Source organism: Natator depressus, chromosome 5 (assembly GCF_965152275.1).
Source record: "Natator depressus isolate rNatDep1 chromosome 5, rNatDep2.hap1, whole genome shotgun sequence".
In the NCBI taxonomy this organism is placed as follows: Eukaryota; Metazoa; Chordata; order Testudines; family Cheloniidae; genus Natator; species Natator depressus.
In genome coordinates this window covers 41,248,861-41,267,135 of record NC_134238.1, presented here as the reverse complement: position 1 = coordinate 41,267,135, position 18,275 = coordinate 41,248,861, and the positions used below count along the sequence as shown (strand labels likewise).

Below are 18,275 nucleotides of genomic sequence, written 5' to 3'. Positions count from 1 at the left end.
AAGGGTTCCGCCACCGCCCTCCATCCCCAGTGCTGGGGCTGCGCTCTGGGCGCTCCTGTGCCGCAGCGGGAATAATGCTGCCGCCTGGGGGGAATCGGGCTCTTCCAAGAGTCTCTCCGAGAAGGGGGAGTGCAGCAGGGCATCCCTTGTGCCTCCTTCCCCGTGCGAGGCAATGCCAGGGGAAGGTCTCCCGGGCGGCAGCCGCCTCCCGCCCGTCTGCTTCGGACCCGGGTACCACACCCTGAGCTGGGGCAGAGCAGATGGGTGAGAAAAGCCATTTCAGCCAGATTGGCTAGCTGCGCGATTGAGCGGGTTGCCAAGGAGCCCTGGGGCTGAACATGGGCAGCGTTGGCTGGTGCCTGCCCCTGCTGAGCTTGTTGCGATGCCTTGGACTGGGGGAGCCTGTCAAATCTAATATACAGCATGTCAATCCACGTAGTGAACCATAGAGAAGCTAATGGACAATGATCTTTAGAATGTGTGTATTATATATGTCTTCAATTACTTAGATTCCTGTGAGTGTATAGAGTGTATATTATTGTGATCTTTGCTGTACCGTATACAATGAAACCTGCTCTACTGCATGCCTCTTCTTTCAAAGGATGACTTGAAAGTAGGGTCAAAATATCCCGTATATTTTGTAAGATTATTACTTGCGTATCACCTCATATAGGTAACCCACTTCTGCTAGGCTCCTGAATGGCTGCTTAAGATGGTTGAACCACATCTATAGTATAACCAGTATTCTATAAACAAAGATGCTTTTTACAGGTGTGGCCTTTTGCCTAAATGTTAAATCTCAGATTTTCTTTTTCTAAAGCATAGTTAAACACTGCTCTTTTTCAAAAATAAATTCTGTTTAGTGGTTTAGGAAAAAAACTCAGAAAAAGTTAGAACTAATTTTCCTCCCAAAGAGAAGTTATATAACTCCTAATAGATGCTGAATGCAAATCAGGCTGAGTCAGCAGCATGTCACTAATCACAAGTTTGCACTGAGGTCACAGTGTTTTAGTTTTCAGTCTAAAGAGAAAATAAGCAATTCTGTAGCACAGTATCAGAAAATGGAAGTGTATAATTATGCCAGTAGTGAGACATCTGTCCATGTACTTTTAAATTATTTTTTATTTGAGTGAGTGTTCCTGCTTCCAGTTGCATGTGCTTTAGTAATTAAATCAAAACTGTATTTTTGAGCAAAATTAATTGATTAAATTACCCATAACAAACTTTTATGAACTCCTTCAGGAATTAATTCAAGGAAGTCCTATGACCTGTTTTATGCAGGTGGTCCTACTGGATGATCACAATGGTCCTTTCTGGCCTTATGATTTATTAATCTGATTGAAACAAATAAATGTCTAGTGATACCCTTCTTGATATGCTTTTTGATGAAGATCCAGTGGTGCATATTTTGTACATCCAAAATTCTTAGTGAAGTTAATGGGACTTTGGAGTGTGCAGAGTATTCAGGGATTGGCCCTAAAGTACCATTCTTATCAATGTTAAAAATGTCTCTATATTTCTTTTAATATTTTTATTTTTATAATTTAGGTGAAGTTCATAAGCTTCTAAAATGTCATCAGTCAAACGCCTAGTATATGCGGTCATCCATTTCTTGAGAGAACAGAGTCAGCTGGATGCTTTCACTTCAGATGAACAAGAAAGCTTGGAAGGTAAATACTGAAGGCCACATATCTGTATGCTAGGTTGGTTGACATATACATCATGACAAAAAGCAATGTGAATGAACTATATTCATTATTCATGTTGTCTTATGATAAAATTATTGTATTTTGTCTCTTGTATGTCAGGAAGTTGTTGTTATTTGAACAATTTATTTCCTTATCCTGTAGATTCCAATATTCTCTCTGTCGGTTTATCTATTTCCAAGGAAAATTGCCAATTTTGGATTAGGAATGGGAGGAGTCGGAGTTTCACAAAAACTTTGTGAAATGTTTTAGAATTTTTGTTATTAAAGGAAAAAGATCTTCATTCCTGAAATAGATTGAGATTTTACATGTCCACAAGATTCTAATCCTAAAATCTGTGTAAATTTGAAGAGGTCCTAAAGTTATTGGCACTGCATTGTCTTATTTCTGAGCAACTAGCACTTTCAATTATGCTAAGGATTTAAATTAGGTAATACCATTGTCCCAAACACTGGGGGGATGATGTGGACTGGCTTTTGTCTCACTCAATTTTCATGCCTGATTTCCCTCAATTTTTCATATGTGCTATCATCTGTGGATAACACACTGAAGAACAACACTTTTGTCAACAGCATCTGTATTGGCAAGCAGGGTCGGGGGCCGGAGTGGGAGCGGGGCTAAATCATGAGCAGCCATATTCTACCTTGGTGCACATGAAGAGCTCTTGTTAATGTTAATAGGAGTTCCATGTACTATTTGAGGACAGGCTTGGGCCTCTGAGAGTGAATGCACAAAGAATGCACCATTTATATGTCTTGACAAACATGTTTTATTGTAAGAGCAGTATTGCGGAAGAGGGCTGTTATCAGTGATTGCAAGTATCACATAGTGGTAAGGTAAAGATATATTTTTGTCTTGGCAAAGGAAGATTAAGTTACAGCAAACTAAGACCACTTTACTCCTGAATAGGAACATCCAAATAGGGGTTTAACATGCTTTAATTTGTATGCATTGACTTCACACCTTTAGTTGATTCACCTTAATTTTCTTAAGTGCCACCATGCAGACATGCCTTTACCAAAGTTTTGAGTATGGTTAACTCCTTCCCTGCTGACTCTTTACATTTTTTTAGAACCTGGTTTAGTGTGCACTCTTCTTGAACCATGTTTAAACATATCGTTCAATCAAGATTCCCTGCTTGTGTAAATGTGGTTTCAAATATGGTTTCTGCTAGACTAGATGTGTGTAACACAGTTGTTCACTAATGTGGACAGGAAAGAGAGATTTGGGTTTTCTATACTGTTGTTTTTAAAACATATTTTAAAGATTCAGTTTAACAACAAAAGCTGAAATAGTCAGTGCATTTGATATGTGATGAACAACTATATTAATTTAAAAATCCCAATACCTGTTAAGAAACTTATTTCCAGTTGATAAAAAGGCCACACTTTTAGAAATAAAATTATGAAGTAGGAATTTTTTATTCATATTGTTTTTTAATAAAATACTGTTAAATGTTGATGGTTTGTAACTAAGAAGTATTAACTGATCACTTATTTGACACAGATGTTGGCTAGAGTTGCCCTGAGGCAAATGAACTACAGTTTTAACAGAGATTTATTTTCTAAACAAAAGTGGATTATAATACTTTTAATGGCATATAAATGCTCAGAGATAAAATTGAACATTTCCACAATTGAGCATATTTTAACAGAGAAGTGAAGTCCTAATTTTAGAGTTTTATGTTGCCAAAAATATGGTACCATATGTTACATTATACAATATACAGCATCTGTGCCAACCAATCTGCATAGCTGATCCTTTTTTAGCAATAGAAGTTAACTTTATTTTATGTGAAATAAATGTCACACCAAATCTTGCCCATGAATATGTGAACATAGCTCCCAACAAGGCTGTGAGGGAAGAATTTGGTCCATGCAGTACATGGGTACTTTGTGTACCTTGCAGTGTGCTGTGGGATTGTAAAGCATTGTATAATTGTTAACTGTCAAATACCAAACAAACTATACAAAAAAAAAAAAATCAACCAGTTGAAGACTATCAAAATAAAAGTATAGCATGCTTTTCAAAGCCATCTTTTATTGATAAAATGTACTCTGATTGGCTGAAGCATACAAGTATATCAGACTATAGTTGAAGTTCACCCCAGTGTAGAAGGGCTGCTCATTTGCATGTTTCATTTGTGACATTCACTCAGCTGCATAAACAGAAATCAGAGGGTGGACTGAGGAGGTGACACGCACCCTGCCATTTCCAGGGTCTGGATCTGCTGTGCAGCCAGGACAAAGTCTCTGGTTGACAACTCCTCTGGTACAATGGAACTCTCAACAGCAAGAGTAAAGATTATCTGTGCATGAGACACAACTTTCATGTGTGGGTGGGGAATGGCCTGAGACTGGAATAAACTCTCCCAAAAACTAAGAACAACACAAACCTCAATACTTTCTGCTCTGAGTGCAAGATGCATTTCTTTGATCTTACTTCCTCTAATGCAAACACATAGCAACAGATATATGTATTTAAAATAAATAAAACCTTACCAAAAACAAGACTCTCCACTACAAATGCTTCTCCCTCTGGGGAGAGAATGAGAGAAAACAGTCACATAATGCATTACGGGAAGGTGCTCAGAAACTATGGTGATGAGCATGGTACAAAAGCCTGAATAGAATAGAATAGTTCTCTTGCACCTGATTCTCCAGCGTATGGATTAGCAGCTTCAGTCCTTCCACCTCATTTATGCAGTGTGTTTAAATGGCTGCTTTTGTTTTTCCCTTGGCCATTCCAGCATCTACACTTCATTGCTGTCTTCAGCACCTGCTGTGGGATCAGTGTGTAGTTTTGAACTGGAATTATTTGGGGGAAGTTTTATTACTAATTATTACATGAGGTCAGACTAGACGATCACAGTGGTCCCTTCTGTCCTTGGAATCTGTGACCTCTCGATACACTGCACCAACAGGTAGTGTAAGAAGTGATTGTTCCTAGTAAGGGCCACCACTGCAAAGCCTGTGGTTTAGGTAAAGCAGAGGGCCTTGCACTGGTCCTGTGAATCAAGGTGAATTTCACTGAGGGCTTAAGTGGTGTGGAAAAGTTTGCCTAGCCCTCTGCTCTGGGGTGAATTCATCTGCCTGTGACAGTCAGATCGCAGGAGTATGGTAGTTGGACAGAGAGCAAGTGGCGTCCATTTCATGCAAATATCCTTCAGACAAATAATTGCAACTGCTGTATATAATTGGAGTGAAATCCTGGCTCCATTTTGATGTCAGTGGGGTTAAGATTTCACCCTGGTTGCTTAGTATATTAAAAAATTACACATTGTCAAAAGATCAGTCTCTCCCATTTTGAAAATAAATATTTGTGCTTTGGCTCCACCTTTATTTTTAATAAAGTCTTTAGTTTTGGTTTGCCATTTACATAGCAGCAGGAGACTATCATTCAGTGGGAGCAAAACGTCTGTTTCATTGATTTATCCCGTAAGGGTACTAACATTTGTTAAACTTGTGGCAGAGGAATTATAAAGATTCAGATAGTGTTAATTTTTCAATTAAATGGGAATTGTGGGAGCTCACTGTAATATATGAGCCAGTTATTTCTACCATGGAAATGTATTCTAATATTAATAATACATCCAGAATATTTGATGTAAGCATAATGTGATCTGATAGAATTGAGAGTTTTCTTCCCCCCTTCCTCGAACAGAAACAAACAAGAAGAGGAGCTAGGAGTCGTCACATAGACTTAATGCGTTTCCCCCCCGAAAGTGAGAAGAGTGAAAATTGAAAATTTTTTTTAAGTGTTTTAACCTATAGTTTCTGTTCTTAGGCTGAGTTAAAAATGAGGTGAGGCATTTAGAAAAGGGATTGCCTGAGGATAAAAATAAGTGTGATGGAGTATGTGTCCTCCCACCGCATCCGTGGCCACCCCAGGAACTGCTCAGACTCTCTTCCTTTAGTGTCCACCCAGAATAACTTAGTCAGGCCCCCTCCACCAACATCTGTACAGTGCAAAGCAAGAGTCTTAATTCCTATGACCTTCAGCCCCTATTCATCAGGGCTCTGAGAGGAAGAGAGGTCTTGCTTCCTTGGGATCGCCTTCAATCTGGGCACAGCTAATCCTGTCCTCCCCACAACACTTCCTAGGTTTTATCAGGCTAGTCAGCTGATGCACCAGTTAATTCCTTAACTCACCCAGCCTCCCCCTCTGATTCCTTCCTATTTCCTCAATCAGCTATTGCTGGGGAAACTAATGAGGCTACAATGATCAGAGTGCTGATTCGTCTGTCATGACTCAGCACTCTGTCGCAGATGGGTTGCTGAGCTACCCTCCAAGGGAAAGCCTGAATTTATTATTTATATATGACAGTTAATATTTTATATTAAATTGTTAAGAGAAACTGGATACCCGGTTCCATTGATTCTCTGGTAGGCATTATAAAAGTACTATTAATATAATTCACATTATTGTTAATGGAATTGTGCATGTAGTTTTCCACAGAACATGTACTGCATGGAAATGCAGTGGGATATTTTACTTGCCTTTCACCTCAAAAGATAAGATTTGAATATAGGTTACAAATAAAATTGGTTTGAAAGTCACCAATTCACCATTAGATCTTCATTAACAAGATAAAATCAATATTCACTTTACCACAATTACGTTTCTTGTCGTTGAGGTCTAGTGCAAGGAAGAGAAGGAATTAACTCAGACCCTGAATTGTTTTTTACTGAATGACACAGAACCTGGTTAACATTACAGAACACACAAGCAAACTTTCTGTGCAGTGTGTTAATAATTAGCCATGTACCCAATCAATATTAAAGAGTCATTTTCAGCATAAAATATGTAGGAATTTTACTTACTTTTGTTACTTTTAACTTACTATATGTTATAATTAAATAAATCTATTTTACATTTTACCATTTATGCTGGGTATTTACTTTTAACATTTCTCTCAGCTGGGACGATAAAAAACAGACTCCTTAACATCAGTTATTGTTAATTTTTAGTAGATTTTCCTTTCCGATTCCCCTACACTAGCTCAATATTATCATTGTTCAGATTCACAATGTCACATCTGAAAATTAGAATTAGAATGGACCCTCAACACCCAAGATCCTGATGCCCCCTTAACTTTTGGGAAGTTCAGACCCTGATTTGAATTTGGTTTCTTGAGGTTATCTCTGGTTTAAATTAAAAAAAAAAACCACCCTGTTTTTATTAAATTTTATTAAAATATTTTAAAAAAATGATAAGCATAAGTTTCTATTCATATCCGTTTTTAAAAAAAAACATTTCATACCCTTTTTCAGTTTTGATTCTAAAACTAGCAGACAGTGTACCTTAATGGGAGTCATGCTGCTGGATTCCCACACAATGTGTTGAATACTTGCCTCATAACCTTAAGATACATGAATGAGACACCCTCTCTAAGCTATGTATAAAGATTACAGTCTTTGACTGTGTCTACAAACACTTAAGCATGTCACTGATGTGCAGTCCTACAGACATAATTGGAACTGTTTACATGAGTAAAGTTATGAACTTGCTTAAATGTTTGGAGGATTGGGGCCCTCTGATCCTGGGAAGGGATCTGCTCTTGTGGATCCTTAGGCTCGGGCATCAGTGGGACTTTGTGTGAGTGAAAGGGACTTCGCAGGTGGATTCCTTTGCAGGATGAGAGCCTATGATTAATGAGGCAGCTATTAGTAAAAATCTTTGGTTTGCATAGTAAAAATGGGCACATTTGAAAACAGTAATTATTACTTAGATATTTCAGTTTAGAATTGGCCCATCTTTTGTGTTACACATAATGTCAGAAATGTGGTGCTTTCACGCATCTAATTATATGTAGTAGACAATTATAAAAATAGCAGTTTTTTATGTGTAGCTGGTTTATATGTCTGCATTACATATATATTATATGTTTTATCTTGTTTTTAAATTTAGTCGTAGGTCAAAAATGGAATTAAAAAAAAGTGAGTATTAAAAGAAGTGTGTCTGGGTCAGGAATTAAGTTTGGTGGCTGAGCTATATCTAGACACTAAAGAGCTTCTGCCTCTATTGCTTTGCAAAGTTGCCTAGTAGAGACTAAATAGGTTATTTATTTTTTCTTTCCATTGGGGGAACTTCTCCAAAGAACTGCCTTTTGTTTTTAGGCTTAATTAGCCAACAAATATGTCAGGAAGTGTACCTTTGCCTTATTTATTTTTAGTTTTATTAGTTAGTTTTATTTACACATTTCTATTGAGAAAATGATTTTTTTTAATCATGATTTCATTTCTTTGAAGTTGCAATTCAGTGTTTGGAGACTGTTTTTAAGATTAGCCTAGAAGATACGCATCTTGCAGTGCCACAGCACTTGACAGAAATGTTCTCAAATTCTTTTCACAAGGTAAGAATTGATTTTAGTCTTTAGGGTTACTTTATCATTAGCCAATTAAGATTGTGACCATGGTGTGGAATCTTAAAATGTTATATATCTCAAAACAATGTGGAAACTTGATAAAAATGATGTTCAGATGAAATTCTTGTAATAGGTAGGGGAACAGGATAGTTTTTGGACTCTGACAGGACATAAATTCAGTCAAATCAAAGATAACCCGTGTAAAATATGTTACTAAAAAGAATGGGCTTCTTTCTATCATGAAGGATACTTGCCCTCAGTGAAACTTAGGCATTTTGCAATTCCAAAGACAGTTGACTAGAAACTGATTGAGGTCAGCCACAGCTTCCTGGTCCCTCTGCCCCCAGCTCCAGTGCGTATCCCCTCCCATGGAGAAAATGTAGTCTCTTAAAGTATTCCATACCACCAGTTTAGGTAAAACTAAAAGCTATACTTTTAAAATTCAAAGGGGTCCAACATAGGAAAAATACTGTTGGCGCCAGGAAAGCAGAGAGAAAATTTGGGAGGAAGAAAATGGGGATATCAGAGGTCATACTAAAAAAAACAAACCCCACTTTCCTGGGGCAGAGGGATATTGTTGTAAGATTTTTAAGTTGGAACAGACAACTATCTTGGTCTAGTGTGTATTACAGAAATGGTATGATCACTTGCTGACGTAAGGTCTAATGGTGCAATCACTAAAAGGTATCTGTGTTTACACAGCCCCTTTCAGGATGAAGGTTGTGGAAGAAGCCATTAATGTAGCCAGGGCCTAGACCTGAATCAGAATATACTTCTGGTTTATTTATTTGTTTATTTTTAATGTAGAATGACATGTTGCCTCTCTCCGATTCGTTGCCAGAAGATATTGAAAAGGCTGACCAGCTGAAGGATGAAGGTGCGTAATTGATAAGGATGTGTCATGCTGTCTGGAGTAGCTCATGACCGTGAGTGCCAGCCTCAGGGGAAACTGTCAAAAAGCAGGGCAGAAACCCCAAACTAGTTGAGGAAACTCCTTTGTTTGCTCTAGTACTTTGAGCTGCAATGTGTGAGCTCTGTATTTAGCTTCCAGTTGTTCCATGCATCTGTGGTGGGTTGTCTCCTCAGCCTCTTCGGTTTCTTTGATCTTCTTGATCTGGAAGTCCACCATCAGTCTCTGGGGCTTACGTTCTTCCTGGGCTGCTCGGTACAAGCAGTCAAGCCAGTTCCACTGCAGCAGTCTCTATGGCATCTGGGGCAAGTGGGTGCTTAGCTCCTGATCTGGGCATTTCTGTTTATTGGATATTCCTCTCTCCTTACATAACATTTCAAGGTCTTTTGTCTCAAGACCATAACTGTGGTCCACTCATTATGTCTATTTTTTAACCTTTAAACACTCTCAATATCAAGTTTTAACTTTTAACAGCTCTGGATTATGATCTATAAATCCAATTGACCTGTAACATGTGAATCCTGCCACCTATATCAAATGTTATACTGTCTGGAGTGGCTCCTGACCATGAGTGCCAACCTCAGGACAGACTGTCAAAAGCCAGGGCAGAAGCCACAAACTGGTTGTGTGGTGTATAATTAGATTTCACCAACCCAGTAACAAGTTTGAACTCCTAAAGCCTTATAACAGTTTTACCATGGAATCACAAACTGTCCCCTTGGTCATCCCAGTCTATTTTGCCACCCAGGCAAGCTGACTATGTGATAGATGGTCACTTTACACCAAAAAACACAACAATATTCAGGTTACTTCCAATCCCAAAGGACCAGTCACTTATCCCAGGTCATTTGTACTCAGATCTCAACCAAAGACAATGCCTGTAGCCAATCCTGTAATAAATTAACTAAAGATTTATTAACTAAGAAATAAGAGCATTATTTACAAGGCTGAAACAGGAAACACACTCACAAATGAGTTACTGTCTTAGTTTTAAAAAAGGTAGTATAAGTTTCTGTAATAAGCAACTCTATATGACCTTTAGGGCCTACCCGTGCCAAGCACCATGAGGATCTCTTGCTTATGCTTAGGAATCTTGGCCCCTCAGAGACCAAACAGCATAAAGACACAAGTTTCTCCTTGTCAGGGATTTTTTTCTCCCCTTCACCCCAGATTCCAAGCTGGTAGGGTGAGTTCATGTGCAGGTTTCCCCTTCCTGGAGGGAGTTAGAAATGCAGTCAACAAGGTATTTGTCCCTTGGTGCTACACAATGCCTCATTTGCCTACAGTGGGCCATCTTATGTGCAGAACGAGCACTTTACCTTAATTAATGCTTCTTTTCCTCTTTGGTAGGTTACACAATTAGAGGTTTACAATGCTAACATTCAATATAACTCTATACCATGGGCTACAGATATTATAAGTAGGATTAATACATGCAGCATTCCATTAAGTCTAAACAGTAAGCACATTCTTATAACACTAATACCTATTTTAACTATACTAATCCAGAGGTAAGACAGACTGCTTTCCAGCTATGCGTTTGTCCGTGTTCAGTGAGGCCCTGGGTCTTGTCATGAGCTAGCACCTTGTCAGCCAGCATCACAGGGAGTAATAATTTCACGCTGTCCTGGGTTTTGGCAATATTAGGGTGTTGGCATAACTCAGTCAGTGGCAGTATTGTATCTGGACTACAAGTTCCATGTGAAAACTCGGGCTAATTGCTAATGCTGACAGTGTAGTGCAGTACCAGTGATGTGGTATTATGGGGTCAGAGTTGTGCTTCATGAGAGATGTAAAACCGAGGTTCATCCTGTCCCTTTGCTGATGGCTGGTTAAGAGGAAGTTAAAACAAGGGAAAACCATGAAGCCCTGGCTAACATTCCCTATTTGAGTAGTAGAAATTCTAATGAATGCGTGGCTGTTGTTGAGCACATTATGGCTTCCTGTATTTGCCAGTACAGTTTCTACTCAACAGTATCCAATTCATTACTTTGTAAAGGGTATGCGATGGTTTGAGTATAAATTATCTTCAAAGTGCAGAATGCCCTCAGCACCCAGTGCAGTCACTGGGTTTTTATTTTCAAATCCTGGCCCCAGTGAAGTCAATGGAAAGCTCCCACTGACTTCATTAAACCCTAGATTTTACTCATTATATAAAAACAGTTTTACATTATGTAAAATCACGGTAAAATGAGTTATGTCCCTAATTTAAAAAATCCATTTCCAGATTCTTTTGCATTGGACTAATTTAAAATATGTGGAGTGCATGTGGTAGGTTTTAATGTTAATGAAAGTAAGAAGTGTAGCATTGTTTACAGATATGTAGGGCTATTGAATAGATTAAGGCTTTATTTATATTGTAGTTTGGGTATAAATTCAGATTTGTAGATATTATGCATAAAACCCAGATTAGTATGTTTACATTTGAAAGGTGGAAGTAGCCTCCTGGGAAAAGTTTTTAATAAAGTGAAATGGAAAAAATTTGGCTGGATTTCAATAGGCAGCAGGTTTAAAATAAACAAACAAGAAGTATTTTTTCACACAATGCACAGTCAACCTGTGGAACTTCTTATCAGAGGGTGTTGTGAAGGCCAAGACTTTTCAAAAAAGAACTAGATAAATTCATGGAGGATAGGTTGATGGAATGGCTATTAGCCAGGATGGGCAGGGATGGTGTCTCTACCCTCTGTTTACCAGAAGCTGGGAATAGGCGACACTTGATGATTACCTGTTCTTTCTCTCTGGGGCACCTGGCATTGGCCACTGTTGGAAGACAGGATACTGGGCTAGATGGACCTTTGGTCTGACCCAGTATGGCTGTTCTTATGTTCTTAGGTCAAGGTCTCTCATTTTAAATGGTCAGCTGCAGCTGTTGCAAATGACAAGGAATAATATATTCCACTCTTGGCTTTATAAAGTACACTTAAAAAAATGCTTAGCTAGGTGATGAAGTGGGTCGTTAGCCTTTCATTTCTGGAGATATGAGTTCAAACCTGGTTAGGTCAGAAGTGAAAATTAATTGGAGAATCTTAACATAGTTGCTCTGGAATGGCTTTTCACTTCATTAACTGTCTGTTTCTATGTGGTGTTGAGCACCTTATGGAAAGTACAAAATGCCCTCAACATCCAGTGCAGTTGTTGGGCTTTACTGGTACTCAGCACCTCATCAAAGTAGGCACTGTAGCAGTGTGTAATCTACTTCAACGTACAGTCTGATTTAAGGATAGACCATCTATTGAAATAGCAGGTTAGGAGTTGGGGGCATTGATAGGTCTGGTTGGAGATGCCTGGAAAGTATGTCTGTCTTTTCCTAGTTAAATTCAAGCTTCTTGTCCTTACCTTCAGGGTCCTTCATAATTTGGTCCCTTCCTGCTCTTGTCACTCCAACTTCCCTCAGCTCCACCACTCTAGCCTCATGCACCTGCACGCATCTCATGGGCCTTGTTCACACTGTCCTTTATGCATGGAACATCTTCCCTGAACTCATTCATAAGCTACCAACTCTGTCCTTATTAATACCCCTCTCTGCTGTGATGCCTTAAAGGAATCAGCCAATTAATAATTCAGCAGCAAACTGGAGAATTGACACTTTGCATTATTATAGTTTTTAAAAAGCATTATTTTACACACACACACACACACTCACTTAATATATATTTAATTATATCTCTCCCCCCCCCCCCCATATTTCGCTTGATTTCTTAGCTTCTAATCTCTGGAGCAGGAACTGTGGGTTTTGTGTGTGTTTGTACAGCACCTATGTATAATGTGGGGCTTGATCCTAATTGGGGCCTTTGGGCAATAATGCAGTATAAATATTATGTAATAATAGCTAGTGCTTCAGTTCCAGAAAGACACAAATTTATCCCTAAAGTAAAACAATTTGTTTTTCTTGAGGCATTTTTTCTGACGCTATAATAAAATGTAATAAATTATCATGGCTACTTTTTCTGTTATGCAGAGTCCCAAATCCCACAATCTGAGCAGAACTAGCATCTCTGGCTGGATTCCTATGCTCTTGGAGTCAAATTCAGGGCTTGGGTTAGCAAGATTGGGGTAAATGGGTGTCAGCTTTGAATTTGGCTCCGTGTCTCAAGCAGTACTTTTTTCAGAATCGTAGCAGAGATTCCAAAGTCTTAGATTCGATGCATATGCAGTTATAAAACTTCTTTTTTCTTCTTAAACTGGTAGGTAGGATATTACTAGGCCTACTAATAGTCCCTGTTATACAAGTATTGAGAATACTTGCTCGAACCTGCCCAATCTTACCTACCTAGTTATTTTTTACATTGTCACTGTTTCTTGACAGTGGAAGCATTATTTTTTTATGAGATTACAAGTTTGGTTGATAAAAGTAATAGTGTTGATGTAATATACTTAAACTTCTCTAAGGCATTTGATTTGGTACTTCATGGTTACTGGGGTTTTCAGAACCCCCAACAGTGGTAACTTAACTGTTTCGCTCTAGCTGTGTCAGGAATAAATCAATAGAAACACAGCAATTCTGTCTGATTAGAGATTAAATACAAGTCAGCGTGCTCTTATCTAATACTGCAGTTTATTAGATTTAAGCACACACAGACATAGGCAATAGGTTTAGAACATCCCAGATATTTACCTAACATCTGGAACAGTACTGAGTAATTAACAGCAGGTTCGCAGTGGCTGATTGGTCACCCAGCGGGGAGAAAGGGTGTTGGGAAAAACATCTCTCAAGATGGCTTCAGAGGACTGCTCCAAAGTACACTATGTTAGCTAGTCTTTTATAACTAACTTCTACAAAACACATAGGTCATAATGACCCCTACTGGATCATCACTTTTCCTAACTTTCAATAAACTTCTAATATCAGAGGAGCCCAGACTCAAGGTCTTCCAACCACCAAGGTTTTCAGTCTCAGTTGTTTACTTTCTTTCCCCTCCTCCCATTCTGATTAGCAGAAACTGTCAGCTAGATTTTGACCTTGCTTCTGAAAGCTTGTCTCCAAATTAATCTTTAAGTATGTGGTCTATTTCATTAATTCATAGTGGCTAAGTGCACATAATATGGTTGAAATTGGCTTGATCACATTTTGCGTACACACACCCCTCAAACCCAGGGTAACACCATGATAGTTTGATTAAAAAACTAGAAAGAAAGAAAATTAACATAGCATACATTAAATGGATTAAAAACGGGCTAATTGACAAGTCTGTAAATGTAATTGTAAACAGGGAAGAATCATCAAGTGGGTGTGTTTCCAGTGGGGTCCTGCAGTGATTCGTTCTTGGCTCTATGCTATTTTACATTTTTATTAATGTCCTGGGATAAATTATAACATCATCACTGATACAGTTTGCAGATGACACAAAAATTGGGGATATGGTAAATAGTGAAAAGGACAGGTCACTGATTCAGAGTGATCTGGATCAGTTGGTCAACTGGGCACAAGCAAACAATATGCATTGTAATACAGCTAAATATAAATAACGTAAGCTATACTTATGGGATGGGGGTCTCTATCCTGGGATGCAGTGCCTCTGAAAAAGATTTGGGGGTTGTGGTGGATAATCAGCTGAACATGAGTTCCCAGTGTGAGACTGTGGCCAAAAGAGTGAATGTGATCCTGGGATGCATAAACGGGAATCTCTGGAGTAGAGAGGTTATTTTACCTCTGTATTTGGCACTGGTGTGACTGTTGCTGGAATACTGTGCCCAGTTCTGGTGCCTACAATTCAAGAAGAATGTTGATAAAATTGGAGAAGATTCAGAGAAGTGCCACAAAAATGATTCAAGGATTAGAAAGCATGCCTTACAACAGTTGAGCCCTTTGAGTCTATCTGTTTAGCTTAACAGAAGCTTAAGGGGTGACTTGATTATAGTTTATATGTATTAGGGATGTAAATATCGTTTTAAAAGTTAACCATTTAAATTATTAAAATATTTCATTTAAATGGTTAATCAATTAAAAGGAGGGGGGCTGGGGTCGGGTTCAGCTGGCTGGCATGGCTGGGGCTGCTCTGGCTGGCCGGTGTGGCCTGGGTTGGGTTTGGCCGGCTGGGGCCGATCTGGCTGCCCAGCGCGGGGCCGCTGGGGTTGGCGGGTGGGCCAGCCTGGGGGTTAACGGTTAAGGCGGGTTAACCGGTAAGACCAGTGCTTACCAGTTAACATTTTACATCCTGAATAAGTATCTGCATAGGGAACAAATATTTAATAATGGGTACTTCAATCTAGCAGAGAAGGTTTAACACGATCTAGTAGCTGGAAGTTGAAGCTTGACAAATTCAGACTGGAAACAAGGTGTGAATTTAACGGTGACAGTAATTAACCACGGACCCATTTACCAACCGTCATGGTAGATTTTCTCTCACAGACAATCTGTAAATCAAGATGGGATTTTTTCTAAAAACTGTGCTCTAAGGATTATTTTGGGGAAGTGCCACGACTTGTGTTATGTAGGAAGGCAGATAAGATCATCACAATGGTCCCTTCTGTTTTGTAATCTGAGAAAAACAGAAACATGCTTAGCTGTTTTCAGTCATTGTCTGAGATGAGAACTGCCCCTGGCAGGGTCTTTCTTGGTCACAGCTGCAGCCACACTGGATGGACCTGCCCAGTCTATGCATCCATAGTAACCTGTTGACTCATGCCCAATACTAAAGAGAGAATTTACCTGACTAGCTGAAAAGTTAGTGACCTGTCACCTAGGCCTGTCATTCATTTCAAATTACATTATTGTTGAAATTAATTTGTGATCCATTAGCTATGTTACTAGACTCTACTCCCTGTTACGCTTACCTGGCTCTGTGAAGATTATGCATTCCTTCCAAATGGAAGTGACTTTGCTAATATGTGAAATATTTATGATTCAACTTCTCATACACGATTAGGTTACTTGTGGCAATATAGTATCAGTTATAACAGAGCTGAAAAGTTGGTATGGTTCTGTTAATTTGGAATGTTGGTTCTTTCACTGCCAATGGCTGAGACCGAAGGATCTCTTCCTCATTCAGCCATGTGTCCTGCATGGGGAGGACTCGGCGCCTTCTGGAGCATGTCAGATCTCTGTACTCTCTCTACACTTTGGAGGATACTCTTCTTCCTTCATAATTTCTTTGTGGTGTTCCTTCTGTTACCTTGGCCCATTTGCCAGAACTTAAAGTTTTGTTAGTCTCTTCCTGTTAAATCTGAGCTTTTTCCCTGCCTGAGTGGGATTATGGCCTGTGCCTGTACTGCTGCCAGACATGGTGCAAGGGATGGGGAGAAAAGGAAGGCAGGGTCCTTTTTCCTTTTACTGTACTGGTGCGGCTTGGTGTTTTTCCTTTCCTGGATGCATAACATTTTTAGTCTCCTAAGAGTTGACTAGTGATGCATCTGCTGAGGTGTTGGTGAGTACTTTTGCATCTGAGTCATTTTATGGCACTTGTGGTATATGTGTCCTCAGCATCTTCATGAAAGAGCTACTGGTAGCTGCACGGGACTGTTCATTTACCTGCCCATCTTTGTTGTCCTTGTTTTTAGAGTCTTCATATTATGGTTGTAGTTACAGGCAAGTTTGGGTGCATTAAATCAAAAAGGGTCTCCACATATAGTTCATTAAGTTGAGACCTGCTGGGATATCCATCCTGACCAGTCCAAACTGCAGCTAAGTTGTTGTGGTTGACCAGCCCACTGGACCAGTTCCCTGCTGTTGAGGAAGGAACCAGTTTGTTGGGAACTGCCTGGTAAGTATGTAGAGTATTGAGAGGGCAGTAAACATTAAGTGTTGTGTTGCTTTGTAGATAACAGGTCTGCATGAAAAAAGCGTATTGTATATTCAGCAGACTAATACAAAATCTTTTTCTGAAAAGTTAATCACAAAAGGCAACACAGTCCCAACTGCTTTGTGAGGTACTGTAGTGTAGTGATTCTGCTCTGTGTTTATCTTTCAGGTATAGAATTACACCTTTAATTATCTTAAACCATCATTTTTACAATTTATTTCAGGTAATAATCACATGAAGGAAGAAAATTATGTTGCTGCAGTGGATTGTTATACTCATGCTATAGAGCTGGATCCAAATAATGCAGTGTATTATTGTAACAGGTAAAAAATAAAAAAAAATCCCTTAAACTTCATAGAGATAATTATAAAAAGAAAAACCAAACTAGATCAAAACAAGGTGAAGTGAAAAGCCCTCATTTTCAGCGAGTAACAACATTTGATTTATATCAGTTTGGTTATGCAAATTTTAAAATGTATCATTTCAACTATACTCAAATGATTGTCTTCATTATATTTGTAGTGTGGATTTTAACTTTTGTTTCAAGACTTTATTTGGTGACTGATGTTGGCAGCTTGAAGCAACTTCTATACAAGAAATTAGTAAAGGTCTGATTCAAAGCCCATTTGAGCTAGTGGGAGCCCTTCTATGGAATTCTAATGGATTGGGCCTAATATGCATTAATTTTCCAGAGCAAAAAATATTTGTAAAGTGCTTTGAAGATGTAAAACGTTATATAGGAGCTAAATACCTTTATGCCGGGATTATTGCAAAAGTAACAGTTCTACGTAATGCACTTCTAATACAGATTTTACTCCTTAGTTACTAAACAAATGAATTATGTAGTAGATAGAGACAAGCACAAGGAGGCAGAGGATCCACAAACATTTACTAAGATGGCATTACTTATTTAAGGCAGTAGTGCAGAGTTTGAACCATATCTTTTCTCTGATAAGACAGCAGTGCTATCAATTCTCTCTAGATGTAAACTGGTCATGTAGGACCTGATCCAAAGCCCATTGAAGCCAATTGAAAGACTCCCATTAACTCCAATAGCCTTTGAATAAGCTCAAAATGTGTGTAATTAGCAACACAACGTAACTACTACTACTTTGATATTCAGTGAGTATGCAAAGCATGTGCAACTTGCAATGATTTTGTACTGTAAAACAGACCAAATTCAGCCCTGGCATAAGTGGGTACACCGCCAGTTGAGGTAATTTAAAACTAGGATTGAATTTTGCTCCAGAAGTTTTGAGGATGGTGTAGACATAAGTTGAAGCAGAGGAGAGAGGGGTTGCTTTACCTTAAGAAAACGGGAGAGCCGAATCGGGCTGATTCCTTATTTGGTCTGTTGAGTCTGTCTCTAAACATGAAAAAGAATTGAAGTGCAGCAGGGCTAAATACTGCCTTTGATTACACTCATGCAACTGCATTGACCTCAGTGGGGTTGAACAGGTGTAAAGCGGTCCATATAATTAAAGACAATGAACACAACTCAGTAGGAAGGGAAGTAATTTATTCCATCAAACCTAGACAAAATATATAAT

At 38.9% G+C, this 18,275-nt stretch overlaps 1 protein-coding gene across 2 annotated transcripts in view; it reads left to right on the top strand.

Annotated features, from left to right (window-relative positions):
* The window catches only part of SGTB (small glutamine rich tetratricopeptide repeat co-chaperone beta), a 39,897-nt gene that overhangs the window by 290 nt on the left and 21,332 nt on the right, over positions 1-18,275 (top strand). Inside the window, exons 2-5 of one of the 2 annotated variants that reach the window (XM_074952646.1) lie at positions 1,549-1,670; positions 7,958-8,061; positions 8,881-8,950; positions 16,949-17,048. In XM_074952646.1, the coding sequence (XP_074808747.1) occupies positions 1,571-1,670; positions 7,958-8,061; positions 8,881-8,950; positions 16,949-17,048 (374 nt within the window). In that variant the 5' untranslated portion in view covers positions 1,549-1,570. The remainder of the gene's footprint in view (positions 1-1,548; positions 1,671-7,957; positions 8,062-8,880; positions 8,951-16,948; positions 17,049-18,275) is intronic. The other variant, XM_074952647.1, reaches the window with a different exon arrangement.